The sequence below is a fragment of the Leptinotarsa decemlineata genome, unplaced genomic scaffold (assembly GCF_025532065.1).
Source record: "Leptinotarsa decemlineata unplaced genomic scaffold, Ldec_3_MD MMD2_P_RNA_scaffold_2, whole genome shotgun sequence".
Taxonomy (NCBI): Eukaryota; Metazoa; Arthropoda; class Insecta; order Coleoptera; family Chrysomelidae; genus Leptinotarsa; species Leptinotarsa decemlineata.
In genome coordinates this window covers 10,535,622-10,559,281 of record NW_027412529.1, presented here as the reverse complement: position 1 = coordinate 10,559,281, position 23,660 = coordinate 10,535,622, and the positions used below count along the sequence as shown (strand labels likewise).

Sequence of the window (23,660 nt, the reverse complement as noted above, 5' to 3'; positions counted from 1 at the left end):
ATTTTGGCAACACTCCAGCCATAGTAGAATTACAAAAACGCCCGCTAAAATCAAGCAAACTGAAAAACTTGGAATTTGATGAAAATCTGAAAAATAATAAAAAGCCAAGACGAAAGGGAGAAAATCTTGTAGATACGATTTAAACCAGTTCGAGGTGAGAAAATGTGTCAATGTCGTCAAAAAAGATTTTTCATCAAAATTTAATGTCATTCTTCTATAGACAGTTGATACTTATTTACAGGCAGTCAGTGGACCAGAGAAAATACAACACGAATGGACATCGTATTTTCCAAAAAATGAAATCATTTAGAATTCGAATATTTAAAATATATCACATAACAGGTTATAACAATCCTACCTATTATATATGAACGATTTGAAAAAATTTTGGTTCCGACACTTAAGATTCTATTACTTTCGAAGATTTCATTTTTTTTCACACTGAAGTCTAAAAATTAAAAAAGCTATTCAGTTTATTGATTCAATAAAATAATAATTTTTCAATATACGACGGAGGGCTTGTATGAAAGATGGCGCTGACGTTGTTCAAAAATTAACAAAACCGGGTCCGCCATTGTTGCGTATTGGCTACTTTTATGGCCGTGCCTCGAACATTTTTGCAGACAATATTTGTGAGCGAACAAGTCGCCTTGAAATTTCAGGTGTGTTTGAAAGAGGAATTTGCACTGCTTATGAAATGGCGTCTAATTATTCACAGTGTGTTTATTGTTGGTGATGTGGTTGTGTGTTTTTTAAACATCGATTTGGTTCATATAAATGGCTTACAACTTCCAGATTTTTATTTTGTCCACATGTAATAATAATTACTATTTTCGAATATTTGTGAGTTTTAGGTTCATTTGGTTTCCGTATTTATTAAATGAACTTCAGCATAATCATTAATGAACTAGGTTTCTTTGAATTATCGGTATTAAAATTTCTAACATTTGTATTATTCATTAATATCTAGCTATTTAAAAGGCAAATATGATTTGAGCAAATTCAAAATAATTTATAGTAGTTTCAGTAACATCGCCAAGTAATGCATTTGTGGAAGTATTAGTGTAATTTAAGACAATTTGAGATGAAAGTTCTAGTTTCTTTCAGTAGTTGGATGAATTCTGGCAGGAATGAATCGCGTTTTTGAAAATCAAGGTTGTGCAGTGCTTCAGTGGTGTATAATGAACTCATTTTTACTTATGTATCCCTAATTTTCTTGATCATTTTGGTACTACATAGTTCATTAACCTAATTTCTATTTGCATTGGTCATATAGATAAGTTATAATGACAGGAAGTTCAAAACTTAGTATTGAACAGTTTATTATGCTTTTCACATTTAAAAATAAAAATATTTCTTTACCTGATAGACTCATAAATAATGAAACAAATCGAAGCACCTTCTAGTTCTTGCTCCCGTTTATAAACTTATGTTTTACTGAAGGTTCTTGCTTTGTTTAATGCTACAATGAAATTGAAATGAATATACCACCACTCAATAAAAAATGACCAACAAATTATCAGTGAGAGAGGTTCATGAATTCCTTACTTCAATAGAATTCTAAAAGACTCAGTTTGAAAAAAGACCTAAATTTTTTACATATTAGGGACTTGAAATCTACCTTTATATATATGACCAAGTATATTCCAAACATCCACAATCTGAAAATATTAATGAAGGAAAACCATTTTGGATATTACTTAATTTTTATTGGGGGAAAGTGGAGTAAAACTGAGAAGTAATTATCTTTTAAATTTTTATGTTACGATTCCGAAACTAAAATAATCCTTTTTGTTTTTTTTTATGTTCTTCATTTCATCTCAGTAATTCCATCAATTATTGCAGTGGAAAAATGGGAGAACTCAAATTCGAACATTGTCAAAATTGTTAGTACGGTCAATGTTATTTATATTGTTAAATTAACTTATTATTCAACATTAGATATTTTCTTAATTATTTTTTTCTTATCCATTACACTTGAAACATAACAATCGAATAATCGCACAAAATACACTTTATTGATAATTTCTTCGGTTGTATTTTCAATTGTTTTGATGAAACGTCTGTTATCAAATATTCTGTGGTTGCAGATTTCAATGAGATTCAGCTGAATCTTGAGGACATGGCCATTTTATGTAGATAAATCCTATACAATTTAGGATAAGATATTATGTAACCTGACTTATGATGGGGCTCTAAAGTGTGTATTTACAAATTGAAGACATTATTTTCAAGATGTCTGGAGGGCCTCCACATCATCCACATAACCGGCAGGTTCCGGCTGCTAACCTCGCTAATGCTGCTTGGAATCATTTACAGGTAATTTATTCATTTAATTGCTCTACTTTTTTCATAAATTAATACTCGTATATTGAATGTGAACTCGGTTAAACAACACTATTTCAAAATTTTTTGAATATAATGCTTCAAGGAAGTAATGTTTACAATATAACTTGCAATAAATGTGAAATGGGTAGGTGAAAGTATGCAACAAATTGAGATCACTGACACCCCCTCTATAACTTTTTTGAGTTATTTGATCATGAATAATTTTAATAACTAAACAACGATTTTTTTGATGGATTTGTCTGATTCTTGAAAATCCATGAATTTATTGAAAATAACTCATTGTATTGAGATATTGTCACACAAGTCCAATGTTATAGACTTGTCTGAAGAAGGTAATATACAAACACATATTGGTATGTTTTTACAATTGTTTCTGGAAAAATGTAACAATTGAATGTTTTTCAATGGGTATCAGCTATAGCGAATTAGCTACTAATTTTTTACTTGATATTCTTTATTTAAAAATAAGTAAACATTCTCATATCTGATGTAAAAATGGTGAGCTAGTAATAAATTATTTAATTTTGAATTCTGAAATATCGGAAGTGTACTGGATCTCAGTTTTTGATGATTAAATCTTTATATGTAAATTAGATATAGAAGACTTCAAAGTGACGTTTGTCTTTCATGATCAGTATTCATTCAAGTGCTGTTAATAATAAGAATTAATTTTCATCAAAAAACCTAAAGAGCTGTTTTGTATAATTTTTAAATTAGTTCGCAGCTGTCCAAAACACAGTGTCTCTGGAAAAGTATTTATTTCATTGGTAGATAAAAAGAATAGACCGTATTTCACTTGAAAAAGGGGGAGTATTTTGTATTATAATGTTTACACTTGATATCTAACTAATTGCCAACTCTCAAATATAATGTTGGATTGTTGTAAATGCATTTATTGTAACGTTCAACGAAAAAGTGGGACAGTAATCTGGTGGTTTGAGGTGTACAGTGAGTCGCACTCAGTCAGTCTGACTGTTGTGAGAACAAGTGTTTCAAACCACAAGGTCAGATGATCAATTTTCACTACCTATCGTCCAATCCATGTTAGGAATCACACCTTAAAAGGTAAGACCTCGTTAGTCCTTAGCTCGCACAAGTTTCGACTTTTGAGAGATGTCATTTGTATGGGGGGAGACAGAGAAACTGAGATTAACAGATTTTTTCAATAGTTACAGTAACGTTATTAAAATGGGTTTCTTTCCAATCATACAACGCCATTTATTGAGTAAAATAATGGAGCATCTGGCAAACAATAATGCAGAGAAAATAATCTTTCTTTAGTGATCATTACGGATATGGTAGATTCAGTGATTATTCTCAATTCATAATCAACATTATATTTCAAAAGATACCTCATTGATATTTTGTGTGGATTTCCCATTACTAATTTTTGTATTTTTTTTTTATTTTGTCAGACAGAAAATAAGCAAGAATAAAGTTACACCAGTTGAATTATTAGGTTGTTACAAAAGTTTTGTTCGTCTTTATGAGTTTACTTTAAACTGTAATATCTCAGTGTATACTTAATCGATTTAATGGAAATGAGTGCTAATGTAACACAAGTTGATGAATTCTGTCAGCATAAAAATTGGGTGCTCGGGATTCGATGACGTAGACGAAGGCCGTTTCTGCCTGGTCCTGATTGGCGAAGTGCTTGAAAAGATGGTAGTGAGTTGGCAAAATGTCTGGGGAGTATGATGGTTGAGGCAGAACTTCGACGCTCCATTTGTTTAATTTTGGGGTGGTGATTTATTCCGTTGACTAGTACATTGACGTACATTTCGTCGATTTCCTCGCAATAGGACTGTGCTGCAGAATGTTCTAGTGAATCACACCAGCCGCTGTAAGTGCATGGGTGCATGTCCAACCACTGTCCTAAAGGTCTCCTGTCGTAGATGATCCATTTTTCACCTTACGTGACGATCTGATCCAAAAAAGAATTGTTTTGGTTGTCCAAAAGCAAAGAAGAACAGACCTCGAAACTTGACAATATCTGTTGATCGTTCAAATTGTGGGGCATCCATAGTTCGACCTGTTTGACCTTTCAAATATATTTTTAACCATCAATAATGGGGAATGTTCCTCCCGACGAAAATCAAGTAGTTTTCATAAAAGAGCTCTATAACAACGCATTTTAAACTTATCATTTCAACCTTTTTCTTTAAGAAATTATTTAAATACTTAAAAAAAAAGAATTGAATAATGCATTCAACATTTAAAGGGATTGGTTTCTATTTCACCATTTGACAACATCGGTTATAGCTAATAAAGGACAATAAATCTGTTACCTGTATGAGACAAACAAAGATGACATATTTCAGAAGCGTGCTGTTCTGTTTACTTATGTTCCGAGTTCCGAGACATTCTGTAACATGACATTTCGTGCACCTAACCTATCTTCCTCTATATAAATAAATAACAAAACAACTTTTTTTATGCGGCTTGTGGAGGTGGTATTGAACTATAATTTATATTTTGCCTTAATTGTTGATTTATAAAGATAATTTTCCTTTTTTAAAGTAGAATATCTAGGTACGTATAAATAATTTCAACTTGATATAGGCGCTGTTGCCAATATGTGAATTAGAAACAAATCCCTTTAAAAATTGAAACCCAACATTTGAAACATAGATTTGAACAATTTTCGAAGTGAATTTGAAAAACTCATGAATTAAACTCAACTTTATTTTGTTCAAACTTGCATTTGCTGTAATAACCCAATTTGAGGAACATTCCCCATTGCATGGGAGATGACGCCCAGTTCTTCCGCCATTCCACGAACCATTTGTGATAGGTCAGTCTCCGCCAGGGTCTTCAAATCCTCGCCCTGAATTACTGTAGGTCGACCACTTTGCGGCACATCTACGAGGCTGAAATCTCCGGAACAAGATTTCGCAAACCAACATAGAACAGTGCATTCACTACCACTATCATTGCCAAATGCCTGGTTGATTTTTCGGGCTGTTTCGGCAGTACTTTGGTTCAATTCGAATTTGGAATAAAGAACATCATCGTGGTGCGAATGAATTATCTAAAAAATGTTGAACGCCCCTGAAATTGAAACGACAGAAGGGAATATGATACGAAAAATATCTGTCGGATATAATTGAAATGTCCAATGTAGTATTAACCGGGAAAGTAGTTGTTTCCCGGCAGACCATTAACCTACTGTGTAGGTATGTTGGGAGAGATGAATGTTTGGAGATTTTATTTTGAAATATTTATTTTATTATATACATGTATCTCTTCTGGGCGCAGTCTTCATTATTTTGATTTCTGTCAAAGTATTGGTATATGGGATGTTTCTTCTTTGTTTGGTGCTTTGTTCACGATATGGAGCTGTTACTTGTAACAGCTAACTGTTAACTATTTGACAGTCTTTCTCTCAGATGGAATTTTCATACATGCAGTCAAGCCGTGTTAAAATTAGTCGAGTCCCAAAAACACTACTAGTGCGTAGGTACATTGGACAAACATAATATAATAAAAAGTAGATGGCACCCCATAAATTAACAGTATCGCAATAATATTCAATGAAAAAATGTAGAAACATCAACTTAAGAAATCTTATATAATCTATAAGTTTACTTTTGAATTGAACACTTCTTCTTTCTTTTAAAGGAAAAAATTTGATATAATATTTGGGAGACAGATAACCTTCGTAGGGAGTCTAACATAAATGAAATATTAGTATATTTATTCACTCTCAATATAAAAATCATACCACGATTTTGCAGTTTGTGTAATGCCGATTTGGCAGTTTTTGTAATGCCAGCGTTTTCTTAAACTCCAATGAATACAGTTAACTAGCACACTTATCAAAATTAACATACTTTAAATAAAGGTCTCAAAAACTGCCGCTCACCAACTGCAGTGGGCTCCGACAAACTCGCGAGAACTAAGGATGTGAAGTTAAAAAGTATAAGATGTGAAGTCCAGAGGTTAACTGCTCATTATTAATTATATGGTTCAAAACTAGTTCTGAGTAGGTACTTGGTAAATTAAGCTGAAATCCTAGATAAGAAGTACAATTCCTTTGATATCATTTTTAGAATGGAATCAAAATGAGCATTGAATATCATCATGTATCTCTTTTTCTCTGGGTTTGTAGCTTTATCGAATACATGGCATTCGTAATAATTTTTCATCAGGTCAATTATTTCGTTAATTTTGAGAATATATTTTCAGGATCCCTGCTGCCACTTGTTCTCCAATACTTTATTCCCCATGTAAATTGGAATTTCTCCTCGTCTGTTTCTGCTTTGTTGACGAGACCCTCAAGATAGTTTTTGCAAATTCAGTTTTTTTGGAATTCATTTTTTGTTCTTGATTCGCAGTTTACACTCGATTTTTTGAAACGGGTTTTACCTGGTTTGTCTCGTCTATGTGATTGAAATATTTTAATGGATTTGAATCAAACTTGATTGTAAATTTTCAAGGTATGAAACGGGTAACAATGTTTTTTTTTGGTAATTTTGGTTTTATGTTCATAATTCATTACGAATTTCATGACAGTAGGGGAATGGAAATTTGAAATCCCTACATGCTGAAAATGTTAAGAAAAAGTACTTGAAAATCTGTTTGAAATGTGTTCAATTGTTTTAAAAGACACTTTATTCCTTTACATTTTTCAATTATCCCTGGTTTTTCTCACTATTCATAATTATATATCCACAAAATGTTTAGAGATGAACATAGAATAAGATGAAAATTTGAGGAACATGTTGAAGCACTAAACAAGAAATTGTTTGAATTGAAGGGGTTTGGAAGATTCTCACATTTTTTTGTATCAAGATGGAGCAGTAGAAAACCAAAAACTTTCCCAAGAAATTGTTGTTGCTTTTAAGTTTCACACGAGTTGAGATATATGTGGCTAAAAATGTTTGTTGTGCCCTGATTGATTCTGAACACAGCTTTTATATTCTGTTTTTATTTCACAACCTATAAGATATATGTGAGGAGGAAAATGGAATGAAACTTGCAGATCTCTTTGTGAAATGAATAAAATTCCAACTGTATTTTCCTTGTTTATTTTTGAAACTTTCTGTCTAATACACAAAAATGAAAATGTTTACCTATCACAAACAAGTCATTTTACAAAACAAGCTCATCAGCTTATGCTGTCTATACCAACATCGTCCCTAGTGAAAGATTTGATTGTGTATATCGGAATAAAGATATATAACAAATTACCTCTTGCCCTGAAAAGTACTAACAACAAATTAAAATTTAAGTAAGACTTGAGGATGATTCTTGCTAATAAAGTGTACTTGCGTTAGATTATTTTTTGACTATACTTGAAAAGTTTGAATAGTTTATTTGTTTTTATTTTGCTGTTTTGGTGATGTGTTTTAAATGTGTATGTTCTTTTTCGCAGGTTATACAAAGATTTTCATTTGTTTCAAATGACAATTCCGCTTTATATGAAATATTTTTTCTTCGGTTTTTATTTGAATTGCTCCAATATTGTATGTTATTTTTGGTATTATTATGTTTTTCAACCCGTACGATATGGTCCCTATAAACCAAATCATTAATTTCTTCGAGAATTTCACCATTTCATTATATGTATATTAATTAAGGCTGCAGGAAAAATTATTTTGGAGACTTAGGTTAGGTCCAAAGTGAGTGGGTCTATTCGACCCTCCACCGCAACCCGCAAGGGTTTATTGTGGCTCACCTATTCATACTCGGCCAAATAAACCCAGCTTCTCAACGAACCCGATTAGTTTGTATGGTGAGTGGTCTTTCAGGTCAGATGGTAAGAGTACGGCTCTGCCGAACTCTAAAGACCTGATTCGGTCCCCAGCAGGGCAGGTACAAAGTATATGCTCTGTTAATGAGGTAGTCGGATAGTCAAGTTACAAGATTCCGACCTTGATACCCACGACAACCTTCCCATATGAGGGTTTTTGCACGTCAGCTACACCTGACGATGCCTTAGATTCAGCCGTGCAGGGCTTTTTCGCTTCTAGTTTTGGTGAAACCTCACTTGAGCGCAAACGTTTGCTAACCTGCTCATGAGGAGTTGAGGAGTTGAGAAGCTCTTGCCCCTGAACTAAATTTACAGGGAGGTCCGTTGGAGTCGTAAACTCGACATCCGTCTCCTCTGTAGACTCGCTCCTGAACTAAATTTACAGGGAGGTCCGTCGGAGTCGTAAACTCGACATCCATTTTATCTGTAGACTCGCTCCTGAAATAACTTTACAGGGAGGTCAGATCTCCTCTGTAGACTCGCTCCTGAATGAAATTTACAGGGAGGTCAGTTGGAGTCGTAAACTCGATATCCATCTCCTCTGTAGACTCGTTCCTGAATTGAATTTACAGGGAGGTCCGTTGGAGTCGTAAACTCGACATCCATCTCCTTCGTAGACTCGTTCCTGAATTGAATTTACAGGGAGGTCAGTTGGAGTCGTAAACTCGACATCCATCTCCTCTATAGACTCAGCGTCAGAAATAATTTTTAAGTTTACTCTGTCCATAAAAGTCCCACGAATAGCTAGGGAAAGAAGGTCAATCACGGCAGTGCCCCGCATTACCGTGACAAGGCGATGATACGACGAGAGGGCGCCCGGTATCGCGAAGGTTCCGTAGAGACAGCTGAAGGCTCAGTTTCATTCATCGTCTCGGCAAGGATACACACACCTTAGGATTAAGCCATCGTTGGGAAGCCATTCAGTTAGGGAATAACAGAACCACAAGTGATTGTGTCATTTCCGTATCCAGCGGGGCTACGTGGAAGCAGGCATCCATTGGCCGGTTTGCTCAACCCCCACATCCCAAGCCAATGCACTCGCCGTAAACAGCATGCACAGTGGTTCAGGCAGTGAAAGATGGGTTTTATTAATGGAACACCCTGTATTTTATTACATTTTTGAATAGACCAGGAAAAAATAATATGATTTAATGAAATGTACTATGTACTTAACTGTATCTGTTTTCGAGTTACTGATTTTTTTATGAAAATGCTAGGTACAATTGGAAATCAAATAACATTGAAATGTATAGAAATCATCCCTTCGAATTCTGACCAAGCATAAAAGAGGTTTTGGGCTATTGATTTCGATAAAACCCGTTTCTCAATATTATACAGAATGACCGAGAAAGATACAGGGATAAGCAGATGGAGCATTTCTAGAGTAAAAAAATAAATTACAAATTTTACCCGTACCGTATTCAGATGCACCAGGAATTATAAGAAATAGACTTCCATCGACGAATCGAGTTTTGTCTTATGGGTTCTGTGCAAGTAAACTGGAATGAACATTTTTTGGATTACTTTTATTTTCTGATGAATATACATTCATAACAATGGCTTAGTGAACAGACACAACTTCCACTATCATAGTGATGTGAATCCTCATTTTTGCCGCACTCTGGATCACCAGGATACGACATGATCCGCCCAATCTTCTGGAGTTTGTGCCGCTAAATATCAGACAACGGATGTGGTTACAATTGAATGGATCTCCGGCACATTTCAAATTCAGTGTCAGACAGTTTTTGAATATGTGCTTTCCGAATAAATAGAAGACCACAAAATTGACCAGCGAGATCACCAGATTCGACTTGCCTTGATTTTTTTCTATAGGGATACTTGGCAAATATGAAGGAGAGAATAAGGGCGGAACACAGAGTCAGATGCTACAAATACAATACGTATATATACAGATGGCTCAACAACCAAAGAAGGCTCAGGATGTGGAGTGTACTCCAGATCACTCCAGTTCAAACAGAACTGGCTGGCATTTCAATCGCCACAAAAGAAATAACCAGGAAAGGAATGTCTGGCAAAAACATTACAATCTGCACTGACAGCAGACAAGCCCTATTAGCTTTGACCAGTCAACGTGTAACCTCAGGGATAGTACTAGAGTGCCACCAAGATTTAGCCAAAACCTCGGTAGATAATAATATTATCCTGAGGTGGGTTAAAGGGCATAACAGGAGTAAAGGTTTCACAAAGTACACCTAAACGATTTGATCTCCATCAAATCGTTTAGGTGTAGTTTGTGAAATTACTATGGATCTTCAAGTAACGGCCGAATCAATCAGAAAAAAAAAAGGAGTAAAGGTAATCGCATTGCTGACTCTTTAGCCAAGGAAGCGGCTGGACTAAGAATTTTAGGACCCAGTGGCGCCTACGGTCTTATGACTTCGACCATTGCGGAACTAGCCAAACGTCACACCTATGCTCAATCCCTAAAGATATGGGATGAAATCAATTTTGCCAGGATAACCCTGGACGACCCTGGGAAGCTGGCGCCGAAGAAATATCTGTCGATGACCAGACTAAATCTACGCTTAACAGTAGGATTTCTGACTGGCACTGTCAACTAAGGAAACACCTCCATAATATTGGGCTAGTGGACACACCTCTATGCAGGATGTGTGAACAGGAAGATGAAACTGTCAGGCATGTCCAATGCGAGTGTCGTCAATAAGAGAGTGTGTGTTCGGCGAGTCTTGGCCTACACCTTCCTGGAAAGGACAGGATGCTGCTTTTCGAAGAGGGAAGCCTCAAATGTTATTAAATGTTGAGCAGTCTTTCATAGAGAGAATGGATCATTGTATTCAACAGGATGGTCGTCATTTCGAGCTCCTATTTTGAATTAAATACATAAATACATTTGTGTTTCATATTTTGTTGTTTCAGTTGAATAATGAAAAAATATATAGTATGTTTAATGAACTACTGTCAGAATATGAATGTAAAAGATAACTTCATTTTAGTGAACAGTAAATATTTTGATGAAGTGAAGTATAACAACTGTCAATGAGAATTCTGTGAGTAAATCAAATACATGTCGTTTCAAAGCTATCTTGATTCAAATAATGCATTGAAATAAGAACTGCTATTTGAACCCCAAAATGAAATGAGAAATGAAAGATAATTGAATTTTATATTGTTCAGACCAAAAAAACTGACAATGGAGGATGACACAGTCGCATTCTCGTGACATCGTTCCTACTCGTCCACACCGGTAACAGAAATGTTGAGGCGGCATTCGCGGCACGTGTGCCCTGATTCTCCACATCGCCGGTTCACCTCGTGTTCCTCGGCCAAGTGTCGGTGGTGATCTGGCCTATGACTTCGAAAACTGGCACCGTCCTTGGCATAGTATAAGTCACTGAAAGCGTAGATGTGCCTTCAAACACAGCTGGATTAGGGACGGGGCGGTAGGTCCTGCGGTAGCAGGATGGGTGCCTGCTACCGAGTGATGAACGATTTCCTCCATGTTTTGAGCATTTCCTGGCTGGGTCCCAGGTTTATATCGCGCACCAGATACTCCTCAGGAGTCTGCGGTCGTGGAGGTTTTTTCAAGGCATTGCGGACGGCTATCGCTCGGTCAGCCTTTTCCATGGCCTCAAACAATTTGGCGTTTATCCGATCATGAAAGTCAGGTAAAGCACGTCCATATCGGGTTCCTCTTACATCCGAGGGTTGTGGGGCCCTCTTACATCCGAGGGTTGTGGTGTTTAATAAGATCGGGGTTCGACGGGCTTGAACGGTCGAAGTTCAACTTTCAGGAATTCCTGCAGCTGATTCTCCTCTTTGGAACGGATGGTGAGAGGCGGTAAAAGCACGGGTTTAGGTGGATATTTGGCTGGTCCGATTAGGTGGTTTCTTATCTAGATTTCGCGGTATAAAATGTTCATTCCAAGAATTATATCAGAAGCTAATCCTTTGATACCCTAAGATGTGTGCACCTGCATGTGTGTGCACAGGTTATTAGTATGAATTTTATTCTCTAGAACTAGGTCGTATATGAAAATTTCAGTTAACAAAGGGCCCAAGTAGTTTCCCATCATTGGACCCTCGCTACAAGAGTAAAAATTGTCATTGAATTGAAAATAATTTTGAGCATTAGCAAATTAACATAGTTTCTGTCGCCCAACCAACCCAATTGTTTCTATTTGGCGGAATACTAGAAAATACATTTCGGACATCAGGTTGTCAGGAAGAGTTATGTTTTTAATGTTATTTACTAATTTGTACCTATCATTTATAATGAATCGTGGTTTGAAATTAGTGTAGGATTGTATTATTTTAATGAGCATTTCCACAGGTCTGATTGGAAAAATAGTTTTATGTAATTTGATGACGGAATAGTTTGGGTAGTTGTGGATTCATGATAAATGCCATGCGTTTGTCAACTTCACTCATTACTACCTCTATAAACTTAGGGGTTTATTTTAGCTTTGGTGAAGGGTTGCTGGATCAACCACCAAAATATCATAGGATCCTAAAATCTAAAAATCGAGGGTTTTCCTTATGTATTCGCGCTTATCTATGGCAAATACTGATCGAGATTTGTCTGCTCTTGTAAAAACTACATTATATCATTTAACTTCAGTTTTATTGATTTTGCGAATCTCGTTTCTTTATTAAACTGAATTCTATGAACGGATTTAATCACGATTATGACGTATTACATTTGAGAAAGATTGAAAACTCAACCTTTTGGAATACTTGGAAATCAATAGATTTGAATATTCGGGATTATTAGTTATTAGGATCAATCTTAAAAGTTGGTAAAATCATATCACAGGTAAAAATGTGTATTCATTATTCTTCTAGAAAGGTAAACAGTTCAGGTAATTAATTTATCATGTAGAAATTTTTCAGGTAGTAATAGTCATTATGATTCAAATTACTATGCCTCTATTTAAGTGGAAGTCCCACTTAAATAGAGGCATCAAAGTGTTTTTTTGAATTATATATATTCCTTAGACAAGAGAATACATTCAGTCCAGATAAGAATTTCATTGGTGTCAACTCCCAGAATAAAGGTACATTATTGAATATTTTAGTGAATGAATATTAATATACTTGTAATTTTCTACATATACTGTTTGGATAGCAAAAGGTCAAATAATTCATAATGTTTCATAACTCTATAGTCTATTTCAAAAGAGTGTAGAGTAATAAATCATGAAGTGTCATAAAATTTGCCTGAATTTCGTTGTCGTCCATGGGCGTAGGCAAATCTTAGGATTATTAAACTTAATAATTAAAGTAAATTAAAAATTACAGACATAGATAATAATAAAAGGCCATTTTTGGGAAGTAATTTGGTCTAAAACTAAGTACCTACATGTATTTAGGTAAGTAAAATTTCTTAAAAAAAGATTAAGATTAATTTTAGTGGTTCTTGTAAACTTATTTAATATGCAATTTGGGTTCATATACTTGAGCATGATTTCTCAAAAAAGGGTTAACACTTAGTTCCGAGGTGCCATGTCATTATAATAATCCCTTTTTGACCCTGCCCACCAATCATGCAATACCTATTAAACCCAGGTAATTAAGAAAAAGGGTTTAAATATATTGTAATGGTGTCTTAAACATTCGAGTTATAATAGTAATTGTTACTACACCAATTAAACGTACAGTGATATTGTGATATAGAAATAGTGAAAAAGTTATAAAATGGGGACATTTACTCCAAAGAAAAGAAGTGTAAAAAATTCTCCGCTATCTGTTTGCGAAAAAGTTATAATTTTAAATGTATATGATTGCATAAAACACGATCACCCTAGTTTGTCTGTGCAAGAAAGTGTTGAGCGATGTGCCCGAATGACTGGAATTGGACAGTCCACGATTTTTAAATTATTGCGAGAAAGAAATATATCAGGCCAGGTAAGTCCATGCAAGAGAAAATCAGGAAGACCAATAAAAATCTTAGATGAAGACACCAAATGTGACATTCGAAGAAAAGTTCATTCGTTTTATTTTAAAAAGGAAATACCCACTCTTGAAAAAATATTTATCGAGATAAGCCAAGATAACGATATTCCTTTGATATCCAGAAAACTTTTATGGAAAACTTTAAAAAGTATGAATTTTGCCTGGGAAAAGCACAATCGAAAGGCACTATTACTGGAAAGTGATGAAATTGTTTGCTGGAGACGAAAATATTTGACAACTATAAAGCAGTACCGCAGAGAGCAAAAGAAAATTTTTTATCTTGATGAGACGTGGATAAACGAAGGTTATATAGTCAAAAAAATGTGGCAAGATAAAAATATAACAAGTTCTCGCCAAGCTTTCATAGAAGGCCTTTCGACGGGTATTAAAGTGCCTTCGGGAAAAGGGAAGAGGCTTATAATTGCTCACATTGGAAGCGAAGACGGATTTTTAAAAGAAGGTTTGTTAAGCTTTGAGTCGTGCCGGACGGGAGATTATCATGAGGACATGAATTCGGATGTCTTCGAAGACTACTTCGGGGAAATGTTAAAATTTCTTTCAGCTGATTCGGTCGTGGTTATGGATAATGCAAGCTACCATTCAAGGCGCTTAGAGAAGGTACCAACTTCAGCTTGGAGAAAGCAAGAAATTATTTACTGGCTGTCAAAAAAAGGTATTCAGTTTGAGACGAATTCAGTAAAGAAGGAACTACTAGCCATAGTAAAACAACATAAATCTCGCTTCATGAAATATGCCGTAGAAGATGTAGCAGAAAAGTATAAAGTAACTGTGCTGCGCCTACCGCCATATCATTGCGAATTAAATCCTATAGAACTTATATGGGCACAAGTTAAAGGATATGTTGCAAGGCACAATACCACATTTAAAATGAAAGATGTCAAGGTATTGTTTGATCAAGCCATTATGGAAATCACATCAGAAAACTGGCAAAAAGCAATCCAGCATGTTTTAAAAGAGGAAGATAAAATGTGGGAACTGGACAACTTGGTCGATCAGGTGGTTGACCCTATAATTATAATACCAGGGGATGATGACAGTTCTTCGGATGAAGACTATACTGATGTAGAATAATTTAATTGAATTGTAAATATACTGTAGCGGGATAAGCAATCTGGACAGAGACCAGTGTATCAGTGACAGTGACACTTTTGCTTAGGTTAGGATTTAGAATTAAGGGTAGTCTGAATAATTATTTTCTCGGAAGGTTCTCGAAAATTGTACCTAGTAATCTCTAGAACATTCAATTAGGGTATAAATAGAGTGTTGTTAAACGTTAAGGGAAGTTCACAGTTTTAGTATTGTTCAAGTGTCAAATTGTAATAACGTATCCAGTAAAGTTCTTGTCGTTTTTGTGAATAAATTGATTTAAAGTCCCCACAAGTGTTTCAATACGTAAAGTTCGTTCGTGTGTGTTTGTGAGTATTTCCCGATTTCGGTTCGTATATATTTTATTGTTACATTTTATATTTTTTCAATAACACTGTTCTGCTGTATTAAATTTTTATTTCCTTTAATATAATTTTTATGAATGCATATTCTTTTGGCAATTATCCCACTAGCGCGCCTCTGGCTCAGTATTTATCCGTCGATAACAATGGACAAATCCCTTAAAACAGGGTGATACCTACCTGCTCTTTATGAAACGACATAATTTTGCAATGCGGACTAGGGAAGTGACAGAATTTATTGACGGATCACCCTGTAGCGCTTTTGAATACTTAATGAGATTTTATTACTCTACACTCTTTTGAAATAGACTATAGTAACTGAAAGACCTATGACTATTTTCGCGAAATAAATGGAGTATAATAATTACAGCGAAAGAAAAACTTTGACCTGATCATCACCATTGGCAACTTCATTTTAAAATAAGTTTTCATAATAATTTTTTTTTTCAGGTACCGTTTTTTCCAAGACAACCACAGTTGGCACACATGTCAAACGAACATTCCATACTACACCAACCAACGTGGCATACTCCTACTACGACAGAAGCCATGAAAATACATCCTCACTCGCATGTGTTGAGTGAAATGTTCAAAAATGACACGTCTTTTCCGAGAGACTGCGTTGATTTGAGCCTAACTAGGAACGGTAACCAAAACGGCGAAGTTGCTCCCATTCCTATCAGTTTGAGTGTTAGAGACACCAATAAAATAAATAGTTTACCCCCTAGCGCACTAGAGATTCAGGCAGTAGAACTTATAAAGAGTACGAGCCCCAATACAAAACCCGCTAGCCCGGGTTTAGTTTCTGCAAGTCCTAATCTGAGAACTGCTACACTCGGCATGAAATCCTCCAGTCCAGCTCCGAAATCAGCAAGTCCTGGTTTGATGTCTGCAAGTCCTGGGTTGAAATCTGCAAGTCCCGGCTTGAAATCTTCAAGTCCTGGACTTATGTCTGCGAGTACTGGATTAAAATCTGCAAGTCCGGTTCCGAAATCTGCTAGTCCAGGTCTGATTTCTGCAACTTCAAGTTTGATCTCAACCACAACTTCAGGTCTGACTTCTGTCCCTTCGGGTATGGTTCCTAGTATTACAGGTATGTTGCCTCTCAGTTCGAATTTGATTTCAACCAGTCGGAGTATGTTGCCGGCTAGTCAAGGCCTAGCGTTAGTGAGTCCAGCTCTGAAAGCTAGCGGTCCTGTCCCGAAATCCATCAGTCCTGGCCTGAAACCAGCCAGTCCTGGGATAAAACCCGTAGTGAATCAGAATTTACCATATTCGACGACAGTGGAAGTCATTAAAACTCAGAAGAGATCGAACATAAGGGTGGATTCTATCTTGGAAAGGTTGAATCCTTGCTTGGAGAAAAATGTCCATGTTTTAGAACACAAACAAGAAGAAAGTATCAGTAAGCTGCCTGTCGAGAAACCTGAGGAGAAAGTGGAGATTACCGAAAAGCCTGTTAGTGTAATAGTCCAGCCGACAAGTAGTTTTGATGACAATAGTAATTCGAGCAGTATTCTCAACGTTCCAACGTCTACTAATATTAGAGATGAAGACACAGTTTCTTCCTACAGTAATGAAGACAGCTTAGACAGTAATAAGTCAAGGCGGAAGCGAAAACCTAATAAAACTATTAGGGTTTCGAAAGATGAGGAGAAACTTGACGATACGGGTACGCCAGTAGAATCAATTGAAACAATTTCCAAAGAATTAAAACAGGTCGAGCCAGAAAAAGATCCTATCAGTATTGTGGGGGAAATGTTGGAAGAGGGTAAGAGTCCGGAGAAAGCCGAATCCTCACACGAATTAGAGGAGTTGATTCCAGCTACAACGAGGCGAAAAGCCTCGTCCGAATCTGAAACGATAGACAATATCGCAGCTATGGTTCAGGAAGGTTTGAAAGAAAAGAAGCAGCAGAAACAGCAGATCGTGGAAAAACCTGAAGAACATGAGAAACTCGAAACGCAGGCGAAGCCTATTTCTGTGAGCGTGATCAAAACGAAGGAACATCTCGCTGATGTTTTGGCCGACACTGCGAGTACTATCACTACTACAGCCATCGTCACGCCTGCTCAGAAGAAGGCCACGAACACTCACTTCGTTGAAGTAGAAAATAAACTCGAAGAAATGTTTGCCGGAATCGAAGATTTTAGCGATCCTATTAAAACTGACCCGCTGGACTTGGACGATTCGAAGTTGGATGATCCTCTCCTGAAGCTCGACGACTCGATACCATCGACGAGTCAGAAGAGCGAGACGGCGGTGACTTCGACAACAGAAGCGAAAAAAAAGTCTCCTTTGCCGAAGAAAACCAAACGCAAGGCAACAACGACACCAAGGTGGAGTTCCGATGCCGCTTCTTTCGAATCCGCGCCGAAGAAGAAGAAATTAGGAAAGAAAGTGAAGGCCAAGAGTAAGGCGAGCTCCAAGAAGCCAGTCAAACAGCAGAAACAAGGAAATACCAAACCTGAACCAGCAAAGGACGTGTACGCTTACGATTCGGGAAGCAACACCAGCTCGACCAAATCGAAGGGTCCGTTCATCCAGATTAGGGGTAACAGAGATTCCCCACTTTCGGTGAACGTGGTGAATACAATAAATGAAGAGGACGGAGAGAGGAGGTTGCCGAAGGCAAAGAAATTCCATGACGACGTGGAGTACCGGCACAAAGTTCGCTCGAAAGGTTTGCATTGCAGCACTTTGAGTAACAAGTACGATGCGCAGACGAAAGATGTTAGCTGGATATGCGCCTTTTGCAAAAGAGGGCCCCATGCGAGCGAACTCTCTGGTCCAACGTCTAACAGAGATGTCATTCCACCAGGAGACTTATTCGGTCCTTACTTCATTACTACTCAGTGTCCGGAGTTCGAAAGGCGGCTTGACGATCCTTACGACAAACAGTTCAAGAGCAAGAAAATCAGCAGGGCTCTGGAAGAGTCCGCGGCCAAAGGTTTTGGAAAGAAATCGAAACGGAAACATTCCGATATCGACGGTCTGTCAGAAAGTGAGTCAGATATTTACTTGGGTATCACAGAGACTGGTAATAAAAATTATGAAGTTTGGGCGCATGAGGATTGCATCGTGTGGTCTCCGGGAATTTATCTGATCGGGCCGAAAATCGCCGGCCTCGAGGAAGCCGTTTGGACTTCTTGTAACGTGGCATGTAGGTCGTGTAACTTGAAAGGGGCTAATATTTCATGTTTGAGGAGGGGATGTTTGAACGTGATGCATCTTTGTTGTGCTAGATCTAACGATTGGGAGTTTGTGGAGAGTGAATTCAAGGCATACTGTCCCGAGCACAGGGTTCCATGACAGGAGCTAAACGTCAACTCAAATTAAGTTTTGAGGTTAATTGTGATGATTTTAATTATATTAATTTGTACGGACTTTCTCACATTTTTAAACATTTACTGTGTTAGAAGTGAAAATTAAATTCTATGAGATGATTTTTTGCCACTCTGATACTGCTTTATATTTATTTAACTTTTTATAGATGTCTATTTACATATTTATTATATTTCCAAATGATTTGTTATTACGTGTTTGGTTTCCACTTCATGAATTTGATCTATTTCATGCAAAAATTTGCAAATAAAGTGATCAGAATATAATTAGAGAATATTTTCCAAAGAAGAAAACTAGTTCTGGGGTTAAGAGACCCACATCTTATTGTACCCTACATGTTGTTGTTTGGTTGAGTGTTGAATGCATTCTGTCATTTTGTTTGTTTCCTTGTCCGATATTTGAAATCGCAATAACTATTCAACATTACTGTTTTTGCTATTTGACAAACTTGGGTGAAAATTTTAAGAAAATGATTTCAGTAAATTACACAAATTTCAGGAATGATCTAGGTCTTCTTTTCAAGTGACAAATTTACTGTTTCCGGTGATTATAAGTGATAAAACTCCTAAGGCAAATATCAATTTGCAAAATATTTTTTCTATTGTTATATTATGTAATACAACAATGAGCAAATTGTTTATTGATCATAATCATAATGCCATTTTTTGTCACAATACATTTCATTCAATTATTTTTCAAAGCAAAAGCATTTGATGGTTTTGTCACAATTTCGGCTTTCTAAGATCAGTTATAACTATTCAAAATAATAGTTGGAAATGCTCATTTTCAATACAGTTAATATAATTGAATAGATGAAATATTGAAATTTTGAATTTAATACTCAAATTACTTTTTTAATGAAAGCCCCAACGTTTCTTGTTATTTTTTGATAATAACTTATATCTGAAATGAATTGCAAATGAGTGTTTCAAGCGAAAAAATAGTTTGTTTTAAAAAATTGTCTACATGAATTATATATTACAAGAGAAATTTATGCACCTATAGTCACTCCTGTCTCACAGATTGGTTTTGTCTATGGATACAATCAACAAACGTATCACTACTGAAATTGATCCTAAAATGCCTTAAGGAATAGTACTAATCATATTCCCTCTTCAACTTTCCATAAAATCCTAAATAAGTTGCATTAATGGAACATACTGTATTTGTTAATTATGCGATTAGTTCGCCAATTCAGAGTAAAGCATTACTGAATGAAATTTGAAAAAAGCCTTGTAGACATCGGATATATTTGTCTATTCTAGAATTTTTGGCATTCCTTGCATATCTAGGTGGAATTTTTTTTGCTATCCATGATGATAATGAGCCTTTTTCCTGAGAATAGTACAGCGAACGTGTCACGAGAGGCAGCACTAGTAGTAGGGACAAACATAAACTATTCACATGTAAAACAGTGTTATTTACGCAATATAAATCTGATATAACAAAGCATTGCTGTTTTGCGAATTGTACGTGGGATAATCGAAATCGAGAAGAAAACGTGTTTTTTATACCATTTAAAAAAACTCATATTAATGAGGTTATATGTAAGAAATGGATACATGCTTCGAGGAGAGTTGATTTAAAAGTGCCAAAAATAAATAAATATTCATATGTATGCTCTAAACATGAAATGAATAGTACATTTTTTATAGTTAATTACCATTGATTAGAATGAGATATAACCTCAATTGTTTATTAAATTATATTTATTTATTATATTTAATTAAAGTTATTTCATTACCATCTATATTTGATTCATATTTCACTCGGAAATAAATCTGAAATTCATAATTATTTTAAATTTCTTTTATTACAGTTCGAATATACCGCTACTCTTTTACTAGAGTCTGTATACTAACCTGTCTGTTGATTAACTTTTTTTCCAGTTACTTTTAAATTACGACATGCAAGCCAACGTTTTAATGTTACTACATTGTTATCATTTACAGTTGCAAATTTTAGTTTTGCTCCAGGAACATCTGTTAAAAACATTCTTTTTTAATTGTACTTTAGCATATGTTAATATGATGATTAAACAGTGTTTGTCCCTAACAAACTACTAGCGCTGCTAGTGAGTGATGTTTCGTACTTCAAAAAAAAGGTTCATTGCTACACAGTAGCTTCATCAGGTGGACTGGTGTACATCAAGCTATTTTTCAGTGTCTAATTTATTTAGCATATGGATTCTTAACAATGCCATAAGAACTGTCTTTATTTAAAGGTAGGTAATTAGATAAGATTAGATATGGCTGATACATCCCATTTAGGGATTGTACCACTATTAAAGGTTTCTATATCCTTAATGGCTAGGGTGGATAAGTCCTAGTTAATAACCTTCTCACATATCTTTCCCCATTCTTTTCTGTTTCTTGTCATTTCTCTTGAATTTCCAACTCCTGTCTTTTTCAGGTCTTCTTTCACCTCTTTTGACCAGCTAGATCTAGACCTTCCACTTCTTTTTCCCAATTCGTCATCATTCTCACTACTGAAAGAATTGTTGTTCCAGATAAATTCATTCTCACTATGTTATCTTCTTTCATTCTCCATAAAGAACTTGATTAAATAAACAATTAATTTTGGTTAACATGGAGATTAAAAAAAAACAATTACAGTACAATATTACTTCTAGGAAAACAGGTAATTTATAAATATGTTGATTATTGATATTAAGTTTTGGCATCGAAAGGGGAAACAGTCAGTGTTACTATTTTTTTCATTTAACGAACTAATATACACTATCAGCAAAAAATATGTTTTAATGTATTCAGTAGTTGCACAAAGTGAATATCTAGTCAAGTATCTCCCTCTCAAAATAAATAATCTATGACAAATTTTGATGTTTGTAAAAAACAATTGTGACAAAAGAATGAATGAAACTTTGGTTCAGGGCAATATTTTTTTAAATTCAGTTTTTCGTTTATTTAAAATGGTAAGTAAAGTCTAGTTCAATAACACTGCATTTCGTTTACAAAACTGAATTTCCAAAAATAACTTGGTTTTTGTTCGCACGGGCAGGTAAATAATGTGACTATGTAACTACTGTATCATAGTCTGGCATTACTACTATATTTTAGTTTGGTGATATTAGATACATCTAATGTATTCTTTTGGCAGTTTAAAATTGTTTCTTTTGAAAACATCCAGTTTTGAATGGGTCTAAAATTTTCAGACAATAAATCATCAATTTGAAGAAGCATAGAACAAAAATGTCCCCTGACAACTTGTCTGGTGTGTAATAGGAAAAATGTATTCACTGTTCACCTTTGAGATTAGATTTTTCAAGACAACATAATATATAACGTGTATGCTGAAAAAATGTCATGTTTTCTTTAATACTGTATGAATTTATTTATCAAACTAGGATCAACAAAATTTATATAAATAAAACAACTTTATATACATACATAATTTGAACTGAACAAAAAGGAATTTTTGAATTTCCATCATGAATGTATGCAGAACACCAGGAGCGTAGAAGAATATTTCAAATAAGGGCCTAACAAAAAATCATCTTTTTTGAGGGATAAATATTTCAGGGGGTGACGTAAAAATTGTGGGTCTGATGTGATTTGATTTATAGGTAATATAGTGTGAAGAAATTGAATTTGAAATATAATTTTTCAAATATGTAAGAGTAAGTATCATTACTGAAATTTGTTTTTTTAAGAAAGTAGGATGGTGTTATAAAAATTGGGTGGTATATTTTTGTTATAACCAAAATGAAAAATTGCAACTCAAAAGCTAAGCAACGTTCAATGGATTATTTAATACATCTCTGAATATGTTTGATTTCCTTTCAATAAAAATTGCCCATAAGTTGGTTTGATTTTATATTTATTAGACAAAGAAATAATTAGTTTTCACTGATTTATGTGAATCTGAAAAGAGATAGAATCTCCAGAACTAGTTACAATAATCTATATCATTTTGAAAATTTGTGCTATTTGACCAAAACCTTTATATTAAGGGGTGACAAAAATTAAAATTGTTGTATTACATATTTTCAAATTTTGTGTAAAAATGTGCTTGATAGTTTTCTATACTTTGATATCTTGTATCAAATCCTAAATGGCTTTATTTACTAGTGTTCGAAGTATATTTCTTCAATTTTTTATTTACTAGCCTAATTCGATCCATCTGGCTTTTTTTCATCATGAGACTTTCATATCCGTTTCATTGAAAAATTGGTGAAATTTATAATGTTGCTAACTGCTTTCAGCCGCAGCAAGATCATTACTGGTATTAATTTCAATGTTCTTTGCGATTTTTTTCAAACATAATTTAATTGTTAGCATCTTGTTACCCTTCAACTGGGTTTTTGTTGATCAAATCACCCGTTATACTAAATATTAGTTACCAAAGTTTATTTTCAACTCACCTCACCTGTAACAAAGTGGCATAAAAAGTCTTTGCGTGTGTATAAATTGAAAGGTTTTTTTATTCAACAGGTTAAAGAATCGTCTAATATTTATATAATTTTATTTGTAATTGCAACTACCTATGTATAATTTATAACTGGATAAATGGTAGAGATGTTCATAGTTTTTCTGTAGTGTAACAAAATGTAAAAATACGCTTATTTTTTGTAAAAATTTCCTGAATACTCTTAATTGTATACTTATTCTGAATGTTTATCATATCTATATATAGGTAGTTACCTAATTTCCCAAAAATGTGTACATTATGTAAATAACTAAATTTATGTTTTGGGCAAAGTATTGGAAACAATAAAACAAACTAAAATTGTCTTTCTATTTTCACAATTATCTCATTTTATTTACCTCTAGAAACATGTTCAACAT

The 23,660-nt window shown here is 34.9% G+C and overlaps 1 protein-coding gene across 5 annotated transcripts; it reads left to right on the top strand.

Moving 5' to 3' along the window:
* The first annotated feature begins 22 nt into the window (after positions 1-22).
* On the top strand, positions 23-23,606 carry LOC111505726 (uncharacterized). 5 transcript variants are annotated; one of them, XM_023160584.2, is made up of 3 exons: positions 23-154; positions 2,091-2,319; positions 15,961-23,606. In XM_023160584.2, exons 2-3 carry the CDS (start codon positions 2,236-2,238, stop codon positions 18,820-18,822), a joined length of 2,946 nt encoding a protein of 981 aa, XP_023016352.2. In that variant the 5' UTR covers positions 23-154; positions 2,091-2,235; the 3' UTR covers positions 18,823-23,606. The 5 variants fall into 5 exon arrangements, with proteins under 5 accessions (XP_023016352.2, XP_023016350.2, XP_023016351.2 ...); XM_023160582.2 differs by lacking the exon at positions 23-154 and adding an exon at positions 514-662; XM_023160583.2 differs by lacking the exon at positions 23-154 and adding an exon at positions 686-814.
* The last annotated feature ends 54 nt before the right edge of the window (positions 23,607-23,660 follow it).